The sequence below is a fragment of the Xenopus laevis genome, chromosome 5L (assembly GCF_017654675.1).
Source record: "Xenopus laevis strain J_2021 chromosome 5L, Xenopus_laevis_v10.1, whole genome shotgun sequence".
Classification (NCBI taxonomy): Eukaryota; Metazoa; Chordata; class Amphibia; order Anura; family Pipidae; genus Xenopus; species Xenopus laevis.
Window position 1 is genome coordinate 168,103,125 of NC_054379.1, and position 26,036 is coordinate 168,129,160.

Below are 26,036 nucleotides of genomic sequence, written 5' to 3' on the forward strand. Positions count from 1 at the left end.
TCTGAATTGCATCTCAAATTGAAACTCATCCATGACTTTTCAAGTGATAAATCTTTTTCTCCATGAATTGAATCTTCCCCAGTGTTACCATTTCTTGCATGTCTGGACTAAATCCAGCTGCACTTAGGTAGAACATCATTCTGGGTCATATTCAATTCAGTGAGAAAAGGTTATCTCATGGTTTATAATGGGACAACTCATGGATGAAATTCAATTAAAGGAGGAAAAAAATTCTAAAATTCAGTTCCAGTTTTTTTCCCATAGACTTACAATGGAGTTTTTATGTGATAATGAGCCAGATAGAATTAAGTGAGAAAAAGGTTTATCACATAAAAAGTCATGGACGAGATTCAATTTGAGGTGGAATTCAATTCGTGAAAACTTATCTCACAATTTATCATGTGAAAACTCTATTTAAGCCTATGGGAAAAATCTGGAACAGAATTTGGAGAAAATTTTTTCTCACTGAATTGAATCTGGTTCTAACAGTGAGATATGTTTGAATTGCATCTCAAATTGAATCTCGTTCATGAGTTTTCACATGATAACCCCTTTTCTCACTGAATTGAATCTGGCACTATGTTTGCGGCTCAGACGAGCCCTTATAGTAGGTGGAGGAAGGAGCCAGAGGTGGCCGAACTGCAACTCTCAACATGCACACACCTCCCATGGGAAATTTTAAAAAAACATAATTTTTTTGAAAATTTGATTTGTGAAAGAAATTGAAATTTAAATATTATTAAATCGGCCCCCTAGTATCTCAAGCTACCTTGAAGTAGACCTTTGGTTTTGTGATCTAACACTATTGCATTTAGACCAATGATATGAACTTGTATTTATGCTGTGGACCATAAACTGCACCACCAATGTAAAACGTGGAATTTTATTTTTAGTTTAGGAAATAAGTAACAAGTACCTTAACCTTTGTTGACAGAATGATAAAGTTTCAAATGATGACTACTTCTACCCCAGGATGCAGCAAATCTCATGAGAACCCTTTTTTCTCAGCTTATCTACCCCCATACATGCTTTTTCTATATCAGTGGCAAATTCCAGCTTTCCAAGAGATCCCTTCCAAAAAACTCAACATGAATGATTATGTTTTGAACAAAATAATCAGCTAAGCCTCCTGCCCTCCAAGTGAATCATACTCCCAACTCTTGTATCCAGTTTATGGGTTAGGTTGGTTGTTCAAGGTCCAGTCACATTAACAATCATGGAACTAATCTTTTTAGTTTTTTGAGATTTTGGGTACCTAGAGCTAAATTAATGCATTGTACTTCATGAACATGGAATTGCAATATAGTGTTTCTAGGTGTATACTTACTGTAACTAGGAACAGGGGACCAGTTCTAAATAACTGTTCAAAAATACTGAGACTACTGCTCTACATTTGGAAGAACCAAAAAAAGAAGAGATCATTGTTTTCGTAAAGGAACATTTGTATTCAAATAATTTTTTCACAGGAGTTGACTAATTACAGTTCATTGGTAACATATAAATACAGTATTGTGTCTGTGTTGCATTATGTCCCATCTCTGCCGCCATCAGCTCAGCAACCTGCATCTTCTTTTATCTTTGTTCCATGAGTCAATGGAGATTCAGTTTCTTATCAGACTCAATATTCTCCTAGCAGTTCTGGTGTTCCAGGTTCTTCCTGCAGTTTGTCAAATGCCCAGTCCCAGCTTTAGATGCCAACTGAGAAGCAGCAGTGATACCAAGTATTTTAGAGGAGGGGACTTGATGCTTGGGGGTATTTTTCACCTAAAAGAGTTAACTGAAAACAGATATCCTTCTTTTAAACAAAGGCAAAGATATTTTAGATGTGAAATGTGAGTACTCATTCAATATTCCTTTGTCAAGTTTGCTTAATGTTTGTTAATATAGAATTTATATATGGTAAGTATGAGTCTATTGAATTTATTATCCAGAATTCTTGGGACCTGATGTCAACTGGATAACAGATATGTCTGTAATTCGGGTACATTAGGTAGCTACAATTCTTTTAAAAATTAAATAATGTAAGTAGGGTTATTTTGTCACCATGCAGCTCAGTTACCGTCAAGTACAAGGTACTATCTTATCGCAGAGAGAGAGGAAATTATTTAACAATTTTGAATTAATTTGCTTAAAATGGAATCTATGGGAGATGGGATTTCCTTAATTCAGAGCTCTGTTGTCAATTTTCAAAGTAGCAGAAATGTTTCTGTAATGTGGATAAAATGCAAAAACCTCTCCATCTCCAAAGAATTTTGCTGATAAGCTTATTTCTAATTATCAACTGTGGAAATGTTTCAAAGCAGAACTTAATGCTCCTTACTGGGCTCCCATGGATCTACAGTTTGGTAGGAAATAATTAAATTATATCAGCCTGGGTGTTGCTGCTTTAAAGTATAACAGCTCTCACTGTTGGGGATTATAAAGGATTCTGTGGCTGCAGCACAGGAACTGAACCATCACAAACAATAAAAAATTGGGCCAGATTCAATTCAGTGAGAAAAAATTATCTCATGGTTTATCATGTGAAAATTCATGGACAAGATTCGCTTCGAAGAGAAAAAACTTTTCTCCAAATTAAATCCCAGTTTTTCCCACAGACTTAAATAGAGTTTTCACGTGATAAACCATGAGATAAGTTTTTCTGAATTAAATTGCATCTCAAATTGAATCTCGTCCATGAGTTTTCACATAAAACACCTTTTTATCACTGAATTGAATGTGGCCCTATACGTTCCAATGGCACATTTCAAAGTCCATATTTATTTCTCCTGTTTCCATATATGTTGGGCTATAAGAGCTCCCTAGTATTTCTTTCATTCTTACTCATGGATATCGAAAGATTTTTGCCACATTTGGGGGGCTGTTTATCAAAGGTCAAATTTTAGAATAATGTGATTTTTTTTTAAACTCTAATAATTTAAATTGTATTCACAATTTGAATAATATGCTATTTATGAAAACATTTGAATATCTCAAATTCGATCAAATAGTCACAACCCGAAAACTCGAATTGAATTTTAATCTAATTCGAATTGAATTCGCCAAATATTTTTTTAATGCACGCCATTTTTTTTTTTGACGCGCAACATTTTTTTTCTCCAAAGTCTATGGGGCGTCATTTTTACACAGATACTTGCCAAAAATTTGGATCATCTCTACTATTAATATCTTCAAATAGTTCAAGGGACCCCTGCCATTGACTTCTACATGAACTCGGCCAGCAGGTTTTAAGTGGAGAATAATCGAATTCGAACTTTTGAAGGGTCTGACTGTAATAAATCTCAAATTCGAATATGAATTTGAATTCGATTTTGAATTCAAACTGGGGAATTTATAACTCAAAATTGTGAGTTTTTATCAAAAATTCCAACGCTAAAATTCAAATTCGAACCTTAGTAAATCTACCCCTTGCTGTTTTAAACATAAAGAATGTTTTGCATTTAGTTAGAAAATACAAATCAACACCAAGAAGCATTAAACTTTTTCCATTCCAGGTCTTCATTCAGACTGTATCGTTACCTGCTGGTTTTCATTTATACAATTGGAGAGATCAACAAGGACCCGGAGATCTTGCCTAATGTGACTTTGGGCTATCATATATTTGATTCCTGTGACAATGCTGAAAGGTCACTGGAAGGCACATTTAGTATTCTATCAGGGACACAACAACTAATCCCAAATTACAGCTGCTGGAATAACAGAAAGGTTGTGGGGTTTATAGGAGACGTGTCTTCTGTTTCTTCTTTGAGTATGGCGTCACTCATAGGGATTTACAGGTACCCTCAGGTTTGTAGCGGTATCATTTCTCAATGAACAATGGTCGTTTTTGAAGAAACCTATCATTTTGTTTGTAGTTTTAGTTATCTAGGATTTCGTACACAACCTCAGATAGGGGGACCCATTTCCACCTGGTTGACTGTCTGGTTAGAGAATTGGGTAGCTTTTTGGTTGTATACCTGCAGTAGAATAGCATTTCACTGCATTATAAAATTAGTAGAAGTACAAGTATATTGCAACATATCAAACAGAATAGCTGTCAGTTTAGGAACAAATATAAGACAAATGGGATGTCATTTTTTTCCCCAACCCTTACTGTGGATTGTATAAACATCTGGGATAATGCTAGAAAGATGGTTACATACATCTGAGAACATATCTACAAAATCGTAGGGGATTTTTTATTGAAACAAATGCGACCTAACTGCCATCCATGAATTTAACTCATTTAGTCGGGTCAGGAAACACATCAGCAAAATTGAGCGAAAATTCGAATTGCTAGAATTTTTTTATTTGAGGCCTGAATTGCTCATATTTATTGAGTCATTGCCGAAAACCACAATTTTTTTTATCATACAAAACTCAGCGCAGATCACTACCTCTTCAAATTGTAAAATAGACATATGCTATTGACTTCTACATGAGCTTGACAGGTTTTAGCTGGAGTATTTTTGGATTTGGACTTTAAGCAACTTTGGGGTATATAAAATGTCTAAAAAAACAAGTTTTTTTCCTCTCTAAAAATTTGAGTTTTCCCTTTGAAAAAGTCGACCAGAAAAAAATTAAGGTTTAATAAATAGGCCCCCATATCATACCATAGACATAATCCATAAACTTTTTTCCTGACCACCTTTTGACATGCTGGAGGAACTGTGGAGAAAAATGCACCCTGCCTCACATCTTTGAGGATTGCCCTATCATTCAGCCTATGTGGACAGAGGTAACTGGTCTTCTCAGTGACCTCTTGGCCATGTTCCCACAGCTCTTTCCGCTTTACTACTGGGTAACCACTGTCAAGCTTGAATAAATGTGGTCAACCAAATACTTACAACCACATGCCAAGTGAAATGGAAAACCCTAGTCGCAACCTTAGCCAAAATAATAGGGTGAATGCTAACAGGACATTTCAGTCTGGATTAGTCCCATTCAGTAGAAGACATTTAATAATTTCATTCACTATGGGAACTACAGCAAAGGAAAGGTTGGTAGATTGTCTACCAGATACTTCAATGAAGCCTGTTCCATGTACACAGATGGAGTTTAAAACAAGAAAAAAGGAAAATAAAGTCAAGTTCAATTTTAAAAAAGATGGACCTGTTGCAATTTATCTTAGCAGCCCTTTTCTGCATCAATGTTTATTGACTATACACCATATTTTTTTATTGTTAATACATATATGCTGTTTTTTTGCAGATCAGTTATGGCTCCAGGGATCCCATGTTGAGTAACAGAATCCAGTTTCCTTCTTTCTACAGAACTATCCCTGATGAATTATCTGAAATTTATGGGATTGTGAAACTGATAAAGTATTTTGGCTGGAGATGGGTTGGGCTCATTGTATCTGATGATGAGGATGGGCTTAGGGCAGGCAAAAATCTGGAGAAAGAATTAAAGAAAGATGGCATCTGTTTGGCCTTCTTCATTAGAATTGAATTTGACTCAATGGCTTCTAGAGGTTCCAATAAGATAAAAGAGACATTATTCAGTAGCACAGCTAATGTGATAGTTCTTTTAGTCAGTTTAATGTATGTTGATTTTATTCTTTTCTTTTTTTCCGTCTTTGAAATGACAGAGAAATTATGGATTGTATCTTCAACTTTCTTAAGGATTTTAGATACAGTTTATCCACAAAATAGAATAATATTTAATGGGATGTTAGCCTTTTCCATTAAACAAGGAGAGATCCCTGGGTTCAGAGAATTTGTACATGGTTTAAGTCCATCTGAACATCCAGGTAGTGTTTTGTTTCCAAATGTCTCAATGCAATTATCTGATTGTGAATTGTCCAACACCATCCAAACAATGCCAGGCAGGACAGGCTTCTTACTTCCAAAATGCACCGAGAGTGAATTCTTTTCAATGCAAGATCTGTCAATGAATGATACAATGAATTTCAGAATATCTTATGGAGTTTATATTGCAGTTTACACAATGGCTCTTGCTCTCCATAAATTGTACATGAAACAAAAACTGGAAAATCTCCCTGACAGAAGAACAAGTCTACAAACTCATTTCAAGCAATGGCAGGTACGTTTACTGGAGCTTTGCACAGTCTTAAACTAACTGCATTACTGAAATACTCCACTTATTGTGGTGGTTGACTGAGAGACAACTTTGGGTGGGTCATTGTACATATTGGTACTAATGACATAATTAATGGTCGACATTAATTGGTGGCCTTAAAGTTTAAGTTTAGTTAGCATATTGGGTTGCTTTATTTAGCAGTTGAGCCCCACTGACAAAACCATGACCAATGTTCATCTGTCCTATATGTTGTCAAGGAGCTGAATAGGAAAACCAGAGTGCTAGGATGTTCTCACAAACTTTATATCTAGTATAGGTAAATTAAAAACAACTGGACTTGCTGAGTAATCAATGAATACGTTTCACTACTCATCCGAGCAGCTTCTTCAGTTCAACTGACTGGTGTGGGAAGTTCTCGTCATATAAACTCTTCCACTAATCCAATCACAATGGCACATTGTAACTCTTCAAAGAGGAGACATCTGAAGAAACTCACAGAGGTGTTGATTCTGTGTTGTTTCTGTGATACAGGGACCTATAAAGAGGCATGTTTTTATCACTAGTGATGGGCAAATTTATTCGCCAGGCGCGAATTCGCGGCAGATTTGGCCGATTCACGCCAGTGAATAAATTCAGGAAACGCCGGCGTCAAAAACAGGCGCCGGCGAAGCGAAACGGCGCAAATTCGCCCATCACTATTTATATTTATCACTACTTGAGTTAATGCCCTTTTTATGCAATACTTTATTTAAATGCAAGAACTTTATTTGCTTTATATCAGAAGACTGTTGATCATAGTGACAAGAGGGTTGGTAATTTAGATTTTTGGTGGTGATGGTTTGGAAATTGTAAAATTGAAATTGCCTTTTGATTGGTTGTTGAACTAGGGCAACCATCTGAAATAATGCTAATGGCTCTCCATCACTTGCATCAGCCTCTGCATTGTTTTTGGTAGAAGGCTTAATCACAGATATATACAAACATATAACACGCCTTTTCTGTAATCTCTTAATTTTTAGTTAAATGCTGTAATACACAACAGAGATTTTGAAATGACTCCTGGTCAAAAGGAACACTTTAAAGGCAAAACAGACTCTTCAACCCAATATGAAATTCTGAAGTGTTTTTTCTCAGAGGAAGAAAGTGTCAGAACAGTAAAGGTTGGAAGCTTTGATACATCCAAATCTGTTGGGAATCAGTTATACATCAATATCAGTGCTGATCTCTGGGGTCCTTACTTTACAGAGGTAACATTAAAATATCCACTGCTTTCCTCAAATCACAATTTTAAAAAGATTTTCTGTTTAGAAGCCTGTGAAGAAGACCTGCTTGTAGACTTTTAAATTAAGTCCTTAGCAAATTAATGACTCAAATATAGGAGGCACAAAATCCAGTTGTAACTCCCCTTTCAAGGTGTAACATTATTGTAACATATTATTATACATTATATTGTATATTTTAGAACATGTATTAACAGAGTAGATACGTTTGTAGATTGACATATGGTCATCAAATACAACCTTTTCCTCTTTTTGATCCAGAGAAAGGTGAACCAATGCCCAATCTTCAGTCTTCCAATATGGCTCCAATCCTTCCAACCTTCCAAACTTTATAAAGTCAATCGGATCAGTCCCTGGGTCAGTTTTGTACTAGAGTTAATCAGGGTCGGACTGGGGGGTCCGGGGCCCACCGGGACTGGTGTCCAGGGCCCCCCTCTGGCCCCGCTACCTACTTGTTCGGCGAATCCCTGCTCGGCGCATCGCGCATGCGCAAACGGCGCGCATGCGCAAACGGAAACGGCGCTCGGCGCGCATGCGCAAACGGCGCTACTATGCGCCGAATTTTTTTTTATTATTTTTAAAAAACAGTTTGGGAGAGGGGGACTGGCCCGGCGGGGCCCACTAGGGTCGGGGCCCACCGGGTATTTTCCCGGTATCCCGCCGGGCCAGTCCGACACTGGAGTTAATGCAGTAACTTGATCATTTCTCATTATATAAAAGTCATTCAATCCTCTCAAATCGAATGTGCCTACCAAGAGTTCCACATGTTCATAGTTCTCACTGTAAAAAAAGGTTTCCTGATATTAAAAATCAATCTCCTTCCATCTACTTTGAATGGATCACTCATGTCAGAGTTTATTGTACGGTCCCCTTGTACATTTGTATAATAAATGATGTTGTATAATTTCTCAAACTTAGGCTTGTAACAGATAATGATCGTTCTTTGGCTGACATTATGAAAGACTACACAGATACAGAAAAGATACCTTAGATGAAATAAGAAAGAAATCTAATCAAAAATGGTCCTGATGGATTTTCATAGAGCAGTATAAAGAGATTGTGTCTTCTACCATTTGTCTATTATTTACTAACTATTCTTGTGGTTTCATTCTGGATTTTGGTGATATTACTTTTATTCCCTATTAAATACACACATATTATGGTTAGTGATGGACTAATTTGTCCATTTTTGCTTTGCCAAAAAATTAGCAAATTTCCAGCGAAATTCGTGAAATGCGAACAATTCGAGTATACGTGAATTTTGACACCCACATCAATTTTGACCCAAATTATTTTGCCGGCACATTTTCACGGCACTTTCAAGAATTTATTCACCGGCGGCAAAATGTGGATATTTGCCATGAATTAGCGCCTGTCGAATTTATTTGCCCATCACTAATTATGGTCAAATTGTTATCAGAAGTTAATTAACTGGTTAACTTGAGGAAATACACATAAGCATCTGAAGAACTTTTCATTTACATTCTCTTTACACAGGCTTTACCAGGGTTATGGTGCTCAAAGCTTTATTATTCTTCAAACACTTTGGACCAGATTTAATTCATTGAGAAAAAGTTATCTCATGATTTATCACCCAAAAATTCATGGATGAGATTCAATTTGAGGAGAAAAAAATGTGTCTCCCAATTCAGTTCAATTCAGTTTTTTCCCATGAATTTCAATAAACTTTTCACATTTCACTTTTCCGTGAGATTACTTTTTTTCCTGAATTGAATTGCATCTCAAATTTGATCTCATCCATGAGTTTTCATGCAATAAACATTTTCTCATTGAATTGAATCTGGGCCCTGGTTTCTAATAATCATTAGGAAAAGGTTTATTACGTGAAAATAAATCCATGAATGAGATTCAATTTGAGATGCAATTGAGAAAAATGTACTTCATGGTTAATCACGTGAAAACTCTATTGAGGTATATTTGGAAGAACTGGAACTAAATTTGGAGAAAAGTTTTTGTCTTCAAATTGAATCTCGTCCATAACTTTTCACGTGATGAACCATGAGATAAATTTTTTTCACTGAATTGAATCTGGTCACAATACTTCAGTAATGAATTTAAATGTTTATATATTTTGCCCTACAGTTACCTCAATCTCAGTGCAATGAGCCCTGCGGACCAGGATTCAGAAAATCAAAAATTGAAAGGAAACCACTTTGCTGCTATAAATGTGTGCCATGTGCAGAAGGTGAAATATCTAACACAACAGGTAGATCTTGATAATGAAAAACCATGTGTACTCCTTTATAAATCCTATATATCAGGGGTGCCCAAAAGGTAGATCGGGATCTACATGTGAGCAGTAGATCTCAATACACTGTCAACAAACAGCTTGTCAAAAATTGTCCTCCTATTTCATGCTTTTCATTCAGATTTTTATTGTGTTAAGGTTATCTAAGAAATAGTGTTTTGTTAAATATAATAATATACTCAATCAATATTTAAGTAATATTTTCAGAGGAACAGAATGCTAACAATGGTTTTATGAATGTAGATCATAATGGGACAACATCACTAAAAGTAGACCTCTCATTAGTAAAGTATGGGCACTCCTGCTTTATATCATACCATGGCTAACAAGTATGGAAATCCCTACCTGTACTTGTGTACTTGAAGCCCTTGTGTGAAAATAAATCTCCATTTTCATGTTTGTATTGTTTATAGATGTGCAGAGCTGTATAATATGCCCAGAATACGAAAAGTCTAACAAAGAGAAGAGTGGTTGCATCCCAAAGAAAATAAACTTCCTTTCCTATGAAGACATGGGTGATACTTTAGCCTCCATCTCTGTAATATGTTCTATCACATGTATTTTAATACTGGGAATCTTTATAAAGTACCGTGAGACTCCTATAGTAAAATCCAACAACCGGAATCTCAGCTGTCTTCTCCTCATCTCTCTCATGCTGTGTTTCCTCTGCACTTTATTATTCATTGGACGCCCAACACAGATATGTTGTCTCCTCAGACAAGTAACATTTGGAACTGTATTTACTATTTCTGTTTCCTCCTTGTTGGCTAAAACTCTCACAGTTATTATTGCCTTCAATGCCACAAAGCCTGGGAGCAAGCTGACAAAGTATGTAGGAACCCAACTGTCCATCATATTAGTCATTGTATGTTCTTTGGGTGAAATTATAATCTCCATTGTATGGATGACCTCCAATCCCCCATTTCTTGAGGCTGATGCACTTTCTGATCAAGACTATATTTTTGTACAATGTAATGAAGGATCTGGATTTTTCTTCTTCTGTATAATTGGATATATAGGAACCTTGGCCCTACTATGCTTCATTGCTGCATTTCTAGCCAAGGATTTCCCTGACCGATTTAATGAGGCTAAAAACATCACTTTCAGTATGTTGGTGTTCTGTAGTGTGTGGGTGACATTTGTCCCTGCATACCTGAGCAGTAAGGGGAGTAGAATGGTGGCTGTTGAGATATTTGCCATTTTATCTTCCAGTGCTGGATTATTGGGCTGTATATTCATTCCCAAATGCTATATAATTGTTCTAAGGTCTGAACTGAATACAAAAGACAATATTATTAGAGAACGGGTTTCTTTTTAAAGTAGGGTTTAGCTACAGTTCAGTGGGATCCCAGAAAAATTAAAATAATATCCTACAAGCTACAGGTAGTGATTTTCAATATTTCTTACTTTATTATAAGGCATGGGAAGTCCTTCCGGGTTTGTATTTTTCTTTTTTGGGTATAAGGGCATAGTTGATGGTATAGCCATAGCTAAAGCTTTAAAATGGCTTCATACTCTCACACAATTAGGCAAACGATTATCAGCTTGAACAGTGGCTAACCTGTGCATATAAGTCTGTTCTGGTATGTATTGGGGCTATAAAGCAAATTAAATTGAGCTGCAATAGCACTTGCCTGGCATCTCATCATGACCAATTAGTGTGGCCATTTTCTAGGCAGGTAGACCTCTAGTTGAGACCTTTGTGTGACTTAATGTTTTATTGTACCAATACCTTAATGTTTGCCTTTATATAGACATAATGTAAATATATACTGTATAGATAGTAATGGCATGCTGACTTCTGCTTACTCATTATGAAACAGTTGCATGGTATACACTATAAGAGTTTCTAGTGCTCATTATCAATATCTAGAATTTAGGGAACATGTATTATCAACCAACCTCTCCAGACATTTTTGGTTATCATAATAATTCAATAATTTGTTTAAAGGAGAAGGAAAGCTACGGAGGCATTTTATTGCCAATAGATTAGCTGCAATAGTGCAAGCTAGAATGCTATATTTATTCTGTAGAATGTTTTACCATACCTGAGTAAAAAGCTCTAGAAACTATCTGTTTGTTTAGGATAGCAGCTGTATTAACATGGTGTGACATCACTTCCTGCCTGAGTCTCTCCCTGCTCACTCATAGCTCTGGGCTCAGATTACAGCAGGGAGAGAGGAACAAACTGAGCATGCTCAAGCCCTAGCCCTGGAGGTTTAAGCTGAAAACAGGAAGTCTGATACAGAAGCCCATGAGTACACAATAGAAGGAAAGAAATGTGATGTTTCTTTTAACAGGGGACTCAGAGCAGCATTACTTTGGGAGTTTACTGGTATATTTAGATGGACCTTTCTGATAAGGCTTACTTAGTTTTAACCTTTCCTTCTCCTTTAAGGATTAAGTAAACCAATGCAATAAACCATAAACATGGTGTTCTGTCTTCACTACGTGTTACCCTGGGGTAATGTGTAGCCTGACATGCAGCTAAACTCCTTCCTTCATTAATCCACTGAGACCAGATTAGAAAGTTTATATTAACAAGGGAAGGTGTGAGACTAGGAAAAGACAAAATGACCTAAGAAAGGTTGTACAACACATCATAGCATAGAAAATACATCAATCACTGTGTAGAATGTGTTACACAACAACCTGTACAAAAGTAAAAGGATGAGAGGCATCTGTATATAGAATAAGGCCTAGATACCTGGGCAGAAACAGACATAGCACTGCCATGAGGTGTCTGTAGTTATTTAACAAGTTATACACTTAAAATACAAACAGTTAAATAATGATCTGCATTTCTAGGACAGGATTGGGGTATAAATAATACCTACCAATGATGCTACCATGAGCCTGGATGGGGTAGTATTCTTGCGGCTGTTGTTGTGCTAGATGTGAATAGTATTAAGATGGCAGCTAGACTGATCATTCCTGCTGTTACACATGGTCCCATGGTAGAGGTATGGTAGTCTAAGAAGGACATTTTTATAACAATGCACATAAATCATAACTAGGGATGGGAAAATCTGACCCGTTTCATTTCGCCAAAAAATTCGCCGCCGGTGAAATGTGAAAAGTCTATGGGTGTCAAAAAATTTTTGTCGCACAACGCCATACAAGACTATGGCCATCATTTCTACGGCGAAACAAGGCGAAAAAATGCGCCCATCCCTAACCATAAGTTAAATCACTAGGTGGTTAACACAAACAATAACACAATGCTGGAGGCATAACACACGGATTACTGGAAAGGAAGGTTGGTGGGTTTTCTACACCTTCATTTTAACAGTTAAATACATTTAGCACAATCGTTTGCTTACGGGATCATACAGAGAATGCACAATTCACAATTTTTAAACAGTAATCAAATAATTATCCCTAGAATAAAGAGTTGGCTATGGGAGGTTCCAAGTAAAACCAAAGTGAAGTTTAATGTAAGTGTGATTATTCAGGCCAAATTCACCTGGTGGAGGAATGATAAATGCTCTTGCTCCCTGGCCTGATGTTCATCAATGATTTATTCTCTACACGCGCTTACACAAAGATGGACCCAAATGCCAAGGACCCATCGGTTGCAGTAAAATGAAGACGTTTATTGAACAGTCAAAGTCCTGCAATACTTATCATGGGCAAACACATATAATGGTCATTAAACATTTAAAAAGAGGTCAGAACTGATATCAACATCGAGGCAGACCATCTGCAATGATTAACCCTTAACTCTGTTTTTGTGAAACAATGTCACAATACATTTTCAAAAACAAGGGTTTTTAGCTACAAGTTTTTTATCAAAAAGCATCAAGTCACCAGACCCACATCAAGATAAATGTCATATGCTGATCATATATTCATAGACTGGCACCTCCCTGTTTCTTGGGAAAGTCCAGTCCAAGTCTTCTTTTCCCAGCAAGCCACAACATTTTCCTTCACATACCAGAACCATAAATATTTGCACCAGTTAGTAAATCTTATGAAACCAGTGCAACTTGTACCAGCGACAGAGGAGGCAGCAATTGTCAGGGCATGGGCACAACCTTTAATTATCTATTTTTTTGAATCATGGGCTGTATTGTCTGGACTCTTGTAATGAAGTTACCATGTAGTTATGATGGATTAGAGACTTAAATTGGAAACAAAAAGGTGAAGGGATGGTATGAGTGACATGTGTAGACCTGCCCACAGGCAAAAGCCACGCCCAGAGGGATTTGGGCAGTGCTACATAGCTCCACATTTTTTTTCTAGATGCCACACCCACTTTTGTGGGCATGCCCCCACTAAACCAGGATGGCACAGTGGCAATTTCATCTATAAATACCCCCAGAACACATAGCAGGATGGAAATTTCATGTATAAATGAAGGCAAATTAAGAATTGTACTCACACATCGTAAAAAGCTCTAGTCACTCCTCCCTCCTGATTGTATCTCATCCTGGGATCTCCCCCATCCTATCTCTGTTCTGGTCACAAATCAAGTTGCGATCTCAGCTCCTCTGCAAAGTGCATATTTTACTTCTGTACTCCATGCTCCCACATTACTCATTGTACTTTTCCTTCTCCTCCCTCCGACTTCAGTTCTCTGTCCTCCTTCTTTACCTCTCGTACTGTTTTCACACATCTCCTTCCTCAAACCTCCCCCTCTCCGTACTTATAATTTAGTGCTCCTTGGTAAAGCACATATATCACTTCCGTGCTCCGTGCTCTTTATTTTATCCTTTGCTGCAATGCCTTTTTCATTCTTTTTAGTGATGGGCGAATTTATTCGCCAGGCGCGAATTCGCGGCGAATTTGCGCGATTCGCGCCCAGCGAATAAATTCGTGAAACGCCCGCGAAAAACGGGCGCCGGCGCCGAAAAAACGGGCGCTGGCGTCAAAAACGTGAAATTCGCGAATTTTGCGGCGAAACGAAACGGTGCAAATTCGCCCATCACTAATTCTTTTACTTTAGCTTGTCAACCTCAGTGCTAACCTCTCTATCAAACTGTATTGGATTTGCTTCACAGAATGTATCCTTAGGAAATATACCATAATATGCCCCCCCCCAACCAGAGCACAAATAACCATTAGACATCTTAGTAGGCAAACCCTCCACTAACTGGTCAGTTAGCAGAAATTCAGAGCACCATGATTTTTTTGCAGTTATACCCAGAACCCCAAAGCAGCCCTGGGTGTTTTTCTCTAGCTCTATTGCATTAGGCCAATGATTTAAACTTGAATTGGGGACCATTAACTGTACTTAGAAGTTATTGAACAAGCACCGTAACTGCTCTACTTATCTCCCCAACCATTAATGTGGATCAATTACCAATCACACATGAATGGTCGTGGTTTGAGCATAATTAGGCCTCTGCCTCACCAGGTAAATCCTGCTTGGTTTAATGTCAAGTCACATTCACAACCATTGACCCTTCCTGTGAAGATTATTCCATTCCATTACAAATTGTAAAATTCCGTTACAATTGTAAAACTCAAATGTAAAACTTCACCATCTAGTAGCTGTTGAGCTCGTGTAGAAGGCAATGGGACCTGTCTATGGCAAATTTAATTTAGTGTTGTTTCAATGGAAATTTTACAACACATTGAAAAGTAAAAATTTGAGCTATTCCATTTTTTTCATGATTTTTTCTGTCAAATTTATTGTACTTATATTTTTAATCAATAAAGCAAGCATTCGAATATTTATTAAATGTAGAGTTTATTTGAAGTAGAATAAAACTCTAAGGGGCTGAATTTTTAAGAGTTTTGATGCCAAAAATCTGAAAAACTTGCAGAAAAAAAGTGTGACTTTTTCTAAATTTATCATGCAAAAAAGCTGCAACAATTCCAAATAACGAAAATTCTCCAGCTAAAACGTGTCGAAAATATGTAGATGTCAATGGCAGATGTCCCTTTTACAACTGGAAGATCTTTCTTTGATTTTGTGGTTTTAGAGGTTTTAAAGGAACTTGAAGCTGACTTTTGGGCAATGATATGAAAAAGTTGTAGTTTTTGTTTAACTCGAAAAAATTCACAGTTTCTGTTCTGCCACTTTTCATGCTTTTCCAGTTCTGATTTTTAAATACATTTCATGACATTCATGGTTTAAGAGAAAGTCAGTTTAGTCGTGGTTTCAAAAACCTAAAAATGAGACTAACACTAACTATACACAAACTCAAATTTTAATAAATAAGCCCATTTGGGTCCTGAGGTAAATTCATACTTTGTCCTGCGTCTAAATGGATGGAAAAATATGTTCTTAGGTATAGACAAAACTGAGTGCAGGAGACTGACCCAAGGAAAAGAATACAAAAATATGCTGATGCTTTTACTCTATACTGGGAAGAGCCAAAAAAGATGAAGAGATGATTGCTTCTCAAAGGAACATTTGTATAAAAATATGTGTATATCTTTGCAGGTGTTTACTAATTGCAGTTCCTTTATAATATATAAATGCAGTATTGTATCTGTGTTGTATTATTATTATGTCCCATCTTTGCCCTCATCAGCTCAGAAACCTCCATCTCTACTTTGCTCTGTTCCATGAGTCAATTTCAACTCTATTTTCTATAAGACGCACAGTTTTCCTAGTGGTTCTGATGTTCCAGGTTCTTCCTGCAGCGGCTGAAATGCCCAGTCCCAGATCGACGTGCCAGCTGAGCAGTAGCAGTGATACCAAGTATTTTAGGGAAGGGGACTTGATAGTTGGAGGAATTTTTTACATAAAAGACTTTGCTGAATACAAAGTTCAAACTTTCAAACAAAAACAAATACGTTGTAGATGTGTGACGTGAGTATGAATTATATGTTTCTGTACCTTAATAAAAATGTTCATTCTTGTATCAGTTATATGTTGAATTTCACATTATCCTCCCATTATCCAGAATGCTCGGGACATGGGGTTTTCCAGATAACGGGTCTTTACATAATTCAGATCTTCATACCTTAAGTCTACTAGAAAATCATGTAAACATTAAATAAACCCAATAGGCTGGTTTTGCTTCCAATAAGGATTAATTATATCTTAGTTGGGATCAAGTACAAGCGACTGTTTTATTATTAAAGAGAAAAGGGAAATCATTTTTAAATATTTGGATTATTTGGATAAAATGGAGTCTATGGGTCATGGCCTTAACATCATTTGGGATAACGTATCCCATACCTGTAAAAATAAACTCTTGATTAGTGATGGGTGAATTTATTCGCCAGGCGCGAATTTGCGCGATTCGCCGCCAACGAATAAATTTGCGGCAAAAAATTCGCCGGCGTCGAAAAACGGCCGCCGGCGTCAAAAACAAGATGCCGTTTCGCGAATTTTCCGGCGCAAATTCGCCCATCACTACTCTTGATGCATTGGTACAATTTATATCAACACAATTGTCCACTTTAATATTGGATTAACACAAAAAGTAATCTCCTCTTTGACTCGTTGTTGAACTGTTGTAGCCAAAAGAAAGATTGATATTGGCTCTCCAGCACTTGCATCAAACTCTGCTGTGTTGTTGATAGAAGACTGAGACCTGTATCAGGCTTAGTAGTGTCTCTACCTAAAATGTGTATCAACATTGTGAGTGTGATATTGGCAAAATGAGGGTAGAAACATTGTAAAGCTTTAATGAGCCCCCACTGAATTTATTGTATCGTTCTAAAGAAATGGGTTTCCCAACAATTTTTCGAAAAAACTAATGTCTAGAAAATAGTACAGGACTTCCATGAGACTTCCTTTCATGGACTTGAGGGTGAGCATTGATAAAATATTTTATAATATATTTAAATGTTCCAAAATGCTACTGCTTATGGAGAACATTGTGAGGGGTTTATCATATTTAAGGTTCATATGGCTGACCCATTCCAGAACTCAAACTTTCTTTTAGATCAATGAGTGGTGGTAACTTGCTAAAAATATTCCCCTATTTTTAAAACCAATGTCTTTATTTTTAGTTAAATGCTGTGATACACAACAGGGATTTTGAGATGACCTCTGTGGCCAACAACCGTATTTCAATCAAAGGAGACCCATCAACCCATTATGAAATTGTGAAATGTTTCTTCTCTGAAGAAGGAGGTGTCCAAACAGTGAAGGTTGGAAGCTTTGATACATCAAAACCTGTTGGAAATCAGTTGTACATCAATACCAGTGCTGATCTCTGGGGCCCTTACTTTACACAGGTGACATTCTTAATACCAACTCTGCTCTCTCGGGTTGTTACTATACAGAGGTAAAAAGCAGCAACATTTGTATCTGTTTAGAAGATTCAGTAGACGACCTACTCTGTTCAATTTAACAGTAAGTTCTAAGAATATTTAAGAACTTTTAATACAAAAAGCACTAGTGATGGGCGAATTTGCGCCGTTTCGCTACGCCGAAAAATTCGCGGGCGTTACGCGAATTTATTCTGCTGCCGCGAATCGCGCAAATCTATTTTTTTGAATCATGGGCTGTATTGTCTGGACTCTTGTAATGAAGTTACCATGTAGTTATGATGGATTAGAGACTTAAATTGGAAACAAAAAGGTGAAGGGATGGTATGAGTGACATGTGTAGACCTGCCCACAGGCAAAAGCCACGCCCAGAGGGATTTGGGCAGTGCTACATAGCTCCACATTTTTTTTCTAGATGCCACACCCACTTTTGTGGACATGCCCCCACTAAACCAGGATGGCACAGTGGCAATTTCATCTATAAATACCCCCAGAACACATAGCAGGATGGAAATTTCATGTATAAATGAAGGCAAATTAAGAATTGTACTCACACATCGTAAAAAGCTCTAGTCACTCCTCCCTCCTGATTGTATCTCATCCTGGGATCTCCCCCATCCTATCTCTGTTCTGGTCACAAATCAAGTTGCGATCTCAGCTCCTCTGCAAAGTGCATATTTTACTTCTGTACTCCATGCTCCCACATTACTCATTGTACTTTTCCTTCTCCTCCCTCCGACTTCAGTTCTCTGTCCTCCTTCTTTACCTCTCGTACTGTTTTCACACATCTCCTTCCTCAAACCTCCCCCTCTCCGTACTTATAATTTAGTGCTCCTTGGTAAAGCACATATATCACTTCCGTGCTCCGTGCTCTTTATTTTATCCTTTGCTGCAATGCCTTTTTCATTCTTTTTAGTGATGGGCGAATTTATTCGCCAGGCGCGAATTCGCGGCGAATTTGCGCGATTCGTGCCCAGCGAATAAATTCGTGAAACGCCCGCGAAAAACGGGCGCCGGCGCCGAAAAAACGGGCGCCGGCGTCAAAAACGTGAAATTCGCGAATTTTGCGGCGAAACGAAACGGTGCAAATTCGCCCATCACTAATTCTTTTACTTTAGCTTGTCAACCTCAGTGCTAACCTCTCTATCAAACTGTATTGGATTTGCTTCACAGAATGTATCCTTAGGAAATATACCATAATATGCCCCCCCCCAACCAGAGCACAAATAACCATTAGACATCTTAGTAGGCAAACCCTCACTAACTGGTCAGTTAGCAGAAATTCAGAGCACCATGATTTTTTTGCAGTTATACCCAGAACCCCAAAGCAGCCCTGGGTGTTTTTCTCTAGCTCTATTGCATTAGGCCAATGATTTAAACTTGAATTGGGGACCATTAACTGTACTTAGAAGTTATTGAACAAGCACCGTAACTGCTCTACTTATCTCCCCAACCATTAATGTGGATCAATTACCAATCACACATGAATGGTCGTGGTTTGAGCATAATTAGGCCTCTGCCTCACCAGGTAAATCCTGCTTGGTTTAATGTCAAGTCACATTCACAACCATTGACCCTTCCTGTGAAGATTATTCCATTCCATTACAAATTGTAAAATTCCGTTACAATTGTAAAACTCAAATGTAAAACTTCACCATCTAGTAGCTGTTGAGCTCGTGTAGAAGGCAATGGGACCTGTCTATGGCAAATTTAATTTAGTGTTGTTTCAATGGAAATTTTACAACACATTGAAAAGTAAAAATTTGAGCTATTCCATTTTTTTCATGATTTTTTCTGTCAAATTTATTGTACTTATATTTTTAATCAATAAAGCAAGCATTCGAATATTTATTAAATGTAGAGTTTATTTGAAGTAGAATAAAACTCTAAGGGGCTGAATTTTTAAGAGTTTTGATGCCAAAAATCTGAAAAACTTGCAGAAAAAAAGTGTGACTTTTTCTAAATTTATCATGCAAAAAAGCTGCAACAATTCCAAATAACGAAAATTCTCCAGCTAAAACGTGTCGAAAATATGTAGATGTCAATGGCAGATGTCCCTTTTACAACTGGAAGATCTTTCTTTGATTTTGTGGTTTTAGAGGTTTTAAAGGAACTTGAAGCTGACTTTTGGGCAATGATATGAAAAAGTTGTAGTTTTTGTTTAACTCGAAAAAATTCACAGTTTCTGTTCTGCCACTTTTCATGCTTTTCCAGTTCTGATTTTTAAATACATTTCATGACATTCATGGTTTAAGAGAAAGTCAGTTTAGTCGTGGTTTCAAAAACCTAAAAATGAGACTAACACTAACTATACACAAACTCAAATTTTAATAAATAAGCCCATTTGGGTCCTGAGGTAAATTCATACTTTGTCCTGCGTCTAAATGGATGGAAAAATATGTTCTTAGGTATAGACAAAACTGAGTGCAGGAGACTGACCCAAGGAAAAGAATACAAAAATATGCTGATGCTTTTACTCTATACTGGGAAGAGCCAAAAAAGATGAAGAGATGATTGCTTCTCAAAGGAACATTTGTATAAAAATATGTGTATATCTTTGCAGGTGTTTACTAATTGCAGTTCCTTTATAATATATAAATGCAGTATTGTATCTGTGTTGTATTATTATTATGTCCCATCTTTGCCCTCATCAGCTCAGAAACCTCCATCTCTACTTTGCTCTGTTCCATGAGTCAATTTCAACTCTATTTTCTATAAGACGCACAGTTTTCCTAGTGGTTCTGATGTTCCAGGTTCTTCCTGCAGCGGCTGAAATGCCCAGTCCCAGATCGACGTGCCAGCTGAGCAGTAGCAGTGATACCAAGTATTTTAGGGAAGGGGACTTGATAGTTGGAGGAATTTTTTACATAAAAGACTTTGCTGAATACAAAGTTCAAACTTTCAAACAAAAACAAATACGTTGTAGATGTGTGACGTGAGTATGAATTATATGTTTCTGTACCTTAATAAAAATGTTCATTCTTGTATCAGTTATATGTTGAATTTCACATTATCCTCCCATTATCCAGAATGCTCGGGACATGGGGTTTTCCAGATAACGGGTCTTTACATAATTCAGATCTTCATACCTTAAGTCTACTAGAAAATCATGTAAACATTAAATAAACCCAATAGGCTGGTTTTGCTTCCAATAAGGATTAATTATATCTTAGTTGGGATCAAGTACAAGCGACTGTTTTATTATTAAAGAGAAAAGGGAAATCATTTTTAAATATTTGGATTATTTGGATAAAATGGAGTCTATGGGTCATGGCCTTAACATCATTTGGGATAACGTATCCCATACCTGTAAAAATAAACTCTTGATTAGTGATGGGTGAATTTATTCGCCAGGCGCGAATTTGCGCGATTCGCCGCCAACGAATAAATTTGCGGCAAAAAATTCGCCGGCGTCGAAAAACGGCCACCGGCGTCAAAAACAAGATGCCGTTTCGCGAATTTTCCGGCGCAAATTCGCCCATCACTACTCTTGATGCATTGGTACAATTTATATCAACACAATTGTCCACTTTAATATTGGATTAACACAAAAAGTAATCTCCTCTTTGACTCGTTGTTGAACTGTTGTAGCCAAAAGAAAGATTGATATTGGCTCTCCAGCACTTGCATCAAACTCTGCTGTGTTGTTGATAGAAGACTGAGACCTGTATCAGGCTTAGTAGTGTCTCTACCTAAAATGTGTATCAACATTGTGAGTGTGATATTGGCAAAATGAGGGTAGAAACATTGTAAAGCTTTAATGAGCCCCCACTGAATTTATTGTATCGTTCTAAAGAAATGGGTTTCCCAACAATTTTTCGAAAAAACTAATGTCTAGAAAATAGTACAGGACTTCCATGAGACTTCCTTTCATGGACTTGAGGGTGAGCATTGATAAAATATTTTATAATATATTTAAATGTTCCAAAATGCTACTGCTTATGGAGAACATTGTGAGGGGTTTATCATATTTAAGGTTCATATGGCTGACCCATTCCAGAACTCAAACTTTCTTTTAGATCAATGAGTGGTGGTAACTTGCTAAAAATATTCCCCTATTTTTAAAACCAATGTCTTTATTTTTAGTTAAATGCTGTGATACACAACAGGGATTTTGAGATGACCTCTGTGGCCAACAACCGTATTTCAATCAAAGGAGACCCATCAACCCATTATGAAATTGTGAAATGTTTCTTCTCTGAAGAAGGAGGTGTCCAAACAGTGAAGGTTGGAAGCTTTGATACATCAAAACCTGTTGGAAATCAGTTGTACATCAATACCAGTGCTGATCTCTGGGGCCCTTACTTTACACAGGTGACATTCTTAATACCAACTCTGCTCTCTCGGGTTGTTACTATACAGAGGTAAAAAGCAGCAACATTTGTATCTGTTTAGAAGATTCAGTAGACGACCTACTCTGTTCAATTTAACAGTAAGTTCTAAGAATATTTAAGAACTTTTAATACAAAAAGCACTAGTGATGGGCGAATTTGCGCCGTTTCGCTACGCCGAAAAATTCGCGGGCGTTACGCGAATTTATTCTGCTGCCGCGAATCGCGCAAATTCGCGCCTGCCGAATAAATTCGCCCATCACTAAAAAGCACACAATTCACAATCATTTCCCAAACCGGGGTTTAAGACAGATAATCAAAAGGATTTTGCCCAATAGCCTGTGACCCACTGACAGAGAGTCCTTAGCAAAATCTGTTACCATAAATAAAATATAAAAAGCAAGAACCAACTTTCCAGAATTAAAAATGCCCCTCGCCCAAACTGACTGCCACATAGCGGCGTCAAAAACGGATGCCGACGTCAAAAATAAGACGCAAATTCACCCATCACTACAAAACAAGCTAAAGTTTATTAAGAGGCCCATATATTAAAGGTTACATTTTAGTGATAATAGAGCTTTCTGAAACCATGATCTAAAATCATAAATGCCATGAAAGTTACTACAAGATCAGAATATAAAAAGTATGGATGAGAAAAGTGCAGAATAAATACGAATTATTACTAGCAGAAAAAAATTTCATTACCTGAATTCCATTACCTGAAAGTCTAATTGGTTAAAAAAAAGTCCAATGGGATCAGTGCAGCTATCAGCTCCCACCTTGACTGCTTTGACTTGGAGAAGTTTTGTATTAGAGTTTTTGTGGTTTTTACCCTTAATAAATCTCAAATGTTTAAGAAAATGTTTTAAAAACTCAACAAATATGATTGGTGAAAAAATCTGAATCTGAATGTTAGTAAACTGCTGAGGTGCAAATTTGGCCAGTGTTGGTAAATAAGCCTGACAAGTTCCTGGTACATAATGCCCTTGTTGGGATCAAACCTAGCACCTCAGAGGTAAAAGGTTGTACCAGTGTGCTTGGTAGGCCAAAAGCTGGTCCAAAGCAGTAATATTACCCCTAGACCTTATAGTTTCTTCTTAGATTGATATTACACACACACACTACTTCAATGATTTGAAACCTTGCAAGGATACTTGACAACAAGCAGATTGACTCTTAAAATGTTGCATGGGCTGATATGTGAAAAATAAAGGTTCTTTTAAAAGGTGCACTATAATGAGCTGTGATGGGGTTTTTTTGGAAACCTTCAAATACATGCAGATATTATTGGCTGAAGGCAAACTAGCTTTTCCAGATGTCTTTGTACTAGAAGTGAGTCCTCCAGTCTCCTGGTCTTGATCAGGTTCCTACAGCCAACACTGTCACAACACATATTGTTATATCAGTTTCTCAAAAATATTTTAAAATATTCAAGGTTACTCCCCTATGGAACAATAGAAGATTCACTCAATTCTGAAACTTGCGGTGTTTCCTTTTTCCCAAGTTGAGCTGATGAGAATCTTATTTCTTGTTATGTGAAAACCTTTCCATCTTTTTTTAACAAACAGACTTAAATTGTGTGAAATGGTCAATTTAATTACGATCCGGCAAAATCATCCCCAACAGTCATTCTGACAGTCTTATAAAATCTCATAGCCAATTAGATGCTTTAGACTTCGGTGGGATATACCTCGCTGGCCATAGACGCAACGATCCGATCTCCGCCGGACGGAAAATGTCGGGACTCTCCACACACGGTCCGAAAAGGTAAAAGGTAGAAAATTGGCTGATCTGTTCTTTTACTACTTTATTTGATGGTAAGACTTTGATCTGAATGGTTAGTGGCAGGTCGGGATATGGGAAAGTCCGATCGTACGTTGATTCGTACGATTGGATCTTTGCGTCTATGGCCAGCTTAAGGCAAAAACAGCAAGAATGTAATAATGAAAAAAAATTCAGAAAGAACTTTGTGTTGAAAAAAAAAAAACACATAGACTTATGTTTGGCCCATTATGTGCTGATTACAAAACTAAGACTAACTGTTCTCATCTCTTTAATAAGAGAAATCTAAATCATGTTTGTATTTTGCCCCACAGAAGCCCCAATCTCAATGTAATGAGCCCTGTGAGCCAGGAAACTGGAAATGTAAAATAGAAGGGACACCACCCTGTTGTTATAAATGTGCTCCATGTGTAGAAGGGCAAATATCTAACATAACAGGTGGGTAATAATGCAAAAATGTGGGTGTCTTGGAACTAGCTATGTTTTATTTTAACAGGACAGGTTTATCACCGTGAAACTAAAGTAGCTACAGTCCCTGACTTTGCCATTCCAATTTGTACATAATGTTATCAAATCAAGCAAGCCATATATATTAAAGAATGGAAACATTTTAATAAATATGCCCAGGGCTGGAGTTAGGGTTAGGTAAGAGTGCCTTGGGCAGAATGGTGGAGGATACCTCTTCAGCCTGTATACCTCCAGTTCTCAGGGAAGGTTGGCTAGCTGGGTTGCCTAGACCTTGGCCCAGCACTAGATATACCCATAAACATCTCATACAAAGACACAGACAGGGGCAAACTTTCACCTCTTTGGTACAGTGGCAATCTAAGTTCCCACTATGCTCATGCAATCCTTTCTATTACACCATGGCCAGCAAGTATTGGAATCCCTGAACCTCTATACTTCTATATATTCTATAAAGAGTTGTCTAATTTCCTTTTTTTACACGTTCCTACTCTTTATAGATGCACAGAGATGTATAAGATGCTCAGAATACCAAAAGTCTAATACAGAGAAGAATGGCTGTATCCCAAAGAATATAAATTACCTTTCCTATGAAAGCATAGTGGGTGCTACTTTATCCTCCATCTCTGTACTTTACTCTCTTACATGTACTGTAATTCTGGGAGTCTTTATTAAATACCGTGAGACTCCTGTGGTAAAAATGAATAACCAAAATCTCAGCTGTCTCCTCCTCATCTCTCTCACATTGTGTTTCCTCTGCACTTTATTATTCATTGGACGCCCAACTCATATATGTTGTCTTCTCGGACAAGTAACATTTGGGATTGTATTTACTATTTCTGTTTCATCTGTGTTGGCTAAAACTCTCACAGTTATTATTGCCTTCAATGCCACAAAGCCTGGGAGCAAACTGACAAAGTATGTAGGAACCCAACTGTCTATTATATTAGTCATTGCATATTTTTTGGGTGAAATGATCATTTCAGTTGTATGGTTGGCCTCCAATCCTCCATTCCCAGAGGCTGATACCCTTTCTGATCCAGACTATATTATTCTACGGTGTAATGAAGGGTCTGACTTTTTCTTCTTCTGTATAATTGGATATATAGGAGCATTGGCCCTTCTGAGTTTCATTGCTGCATTTCTAGCCAAGGATTTCCCTGACCGATTTAATGAGGCTAAAAACATCACTTTCAGTATGTTGGTGTTCTGTAGTGTGTGGGTGACATTTGTCCCTGCATACCTGAGCAGTAAGGGGAGTAGAATGGTGGCAGTTGAGATATTTGCCATTTTATCTTCCAGTGCTGGATTATTGAGCTGTATATTCATCCCCAAGTGTTATATCATATTTCTAAGGCCTGATCTAAACACAAAAGATAATCTTGTTAGAAAAAGACAAATTTAAAATAAGGCCTATGGTTTAGTGAGAGCCCTTCAAAATGGGTGAAATATCTCTACAAACTGGAACATATGTTTTACCAGTCCATTACCTTAAAACTTTCAGTATGTTGGTTGAACAGAATGTGAATCAAATTAATAGAGAAGCACAAGGCCTTCTGTCCTAATGTTAGTGCCATGTACTACTGCATTGTGCTTGTTCTTATTGCTGCATATTGTATATTGGTTGACATTTAATAAATATATACTGTGTATCTTTTATTAATAAACGACTGGATTTCCTTTACTCAATGAGTTCTTGATGCTTATTAT

General features: G+C 37.2%; 1 protein-coding gene across 1 annotated transcript in view; it reads left to right on the forward strand.

Annotated features, from left to right (window-relative positions):
• LOC108716280 (vomeronasal type-2 receptor 26) overlaps positions 1-25,731 on the forward strand; it is a 40,327-nt gene extending 14,596 nt beyond the window's left edge. Inside the window, exons 3-9 of the mRNA XM_041563831.1 lie at positions 3,445-3,786; positions 5,191-5,511; positions 7,041-7,268; positions 9,405-9,528; positions 9,984-10,448; positions 16,006-16,020; positions 25,313-25,731. Of these exons, the coding sequence (XP_041419765.1) occupies positions 3,445-3,786; positions 5,191-5,511; positions 7,041-7,268; positions 9,405-9,528; positions 9,984-10,448; positions 16,006-16,020; positions 25,313-25,731 (1,914 nt within the window). The remainder of the gene's footprint in view (positions 1-3,444; positions 3,787-5,190; positions 5,512-7,040; positions 7,269-9,404; positions 9,529-9,983; positions 10,449-16,005; positions 16,021-25,312) is intronic.
• The last annotated feature ends 305 nt before the right edge of the window (positions 25,732-26,036 follow it).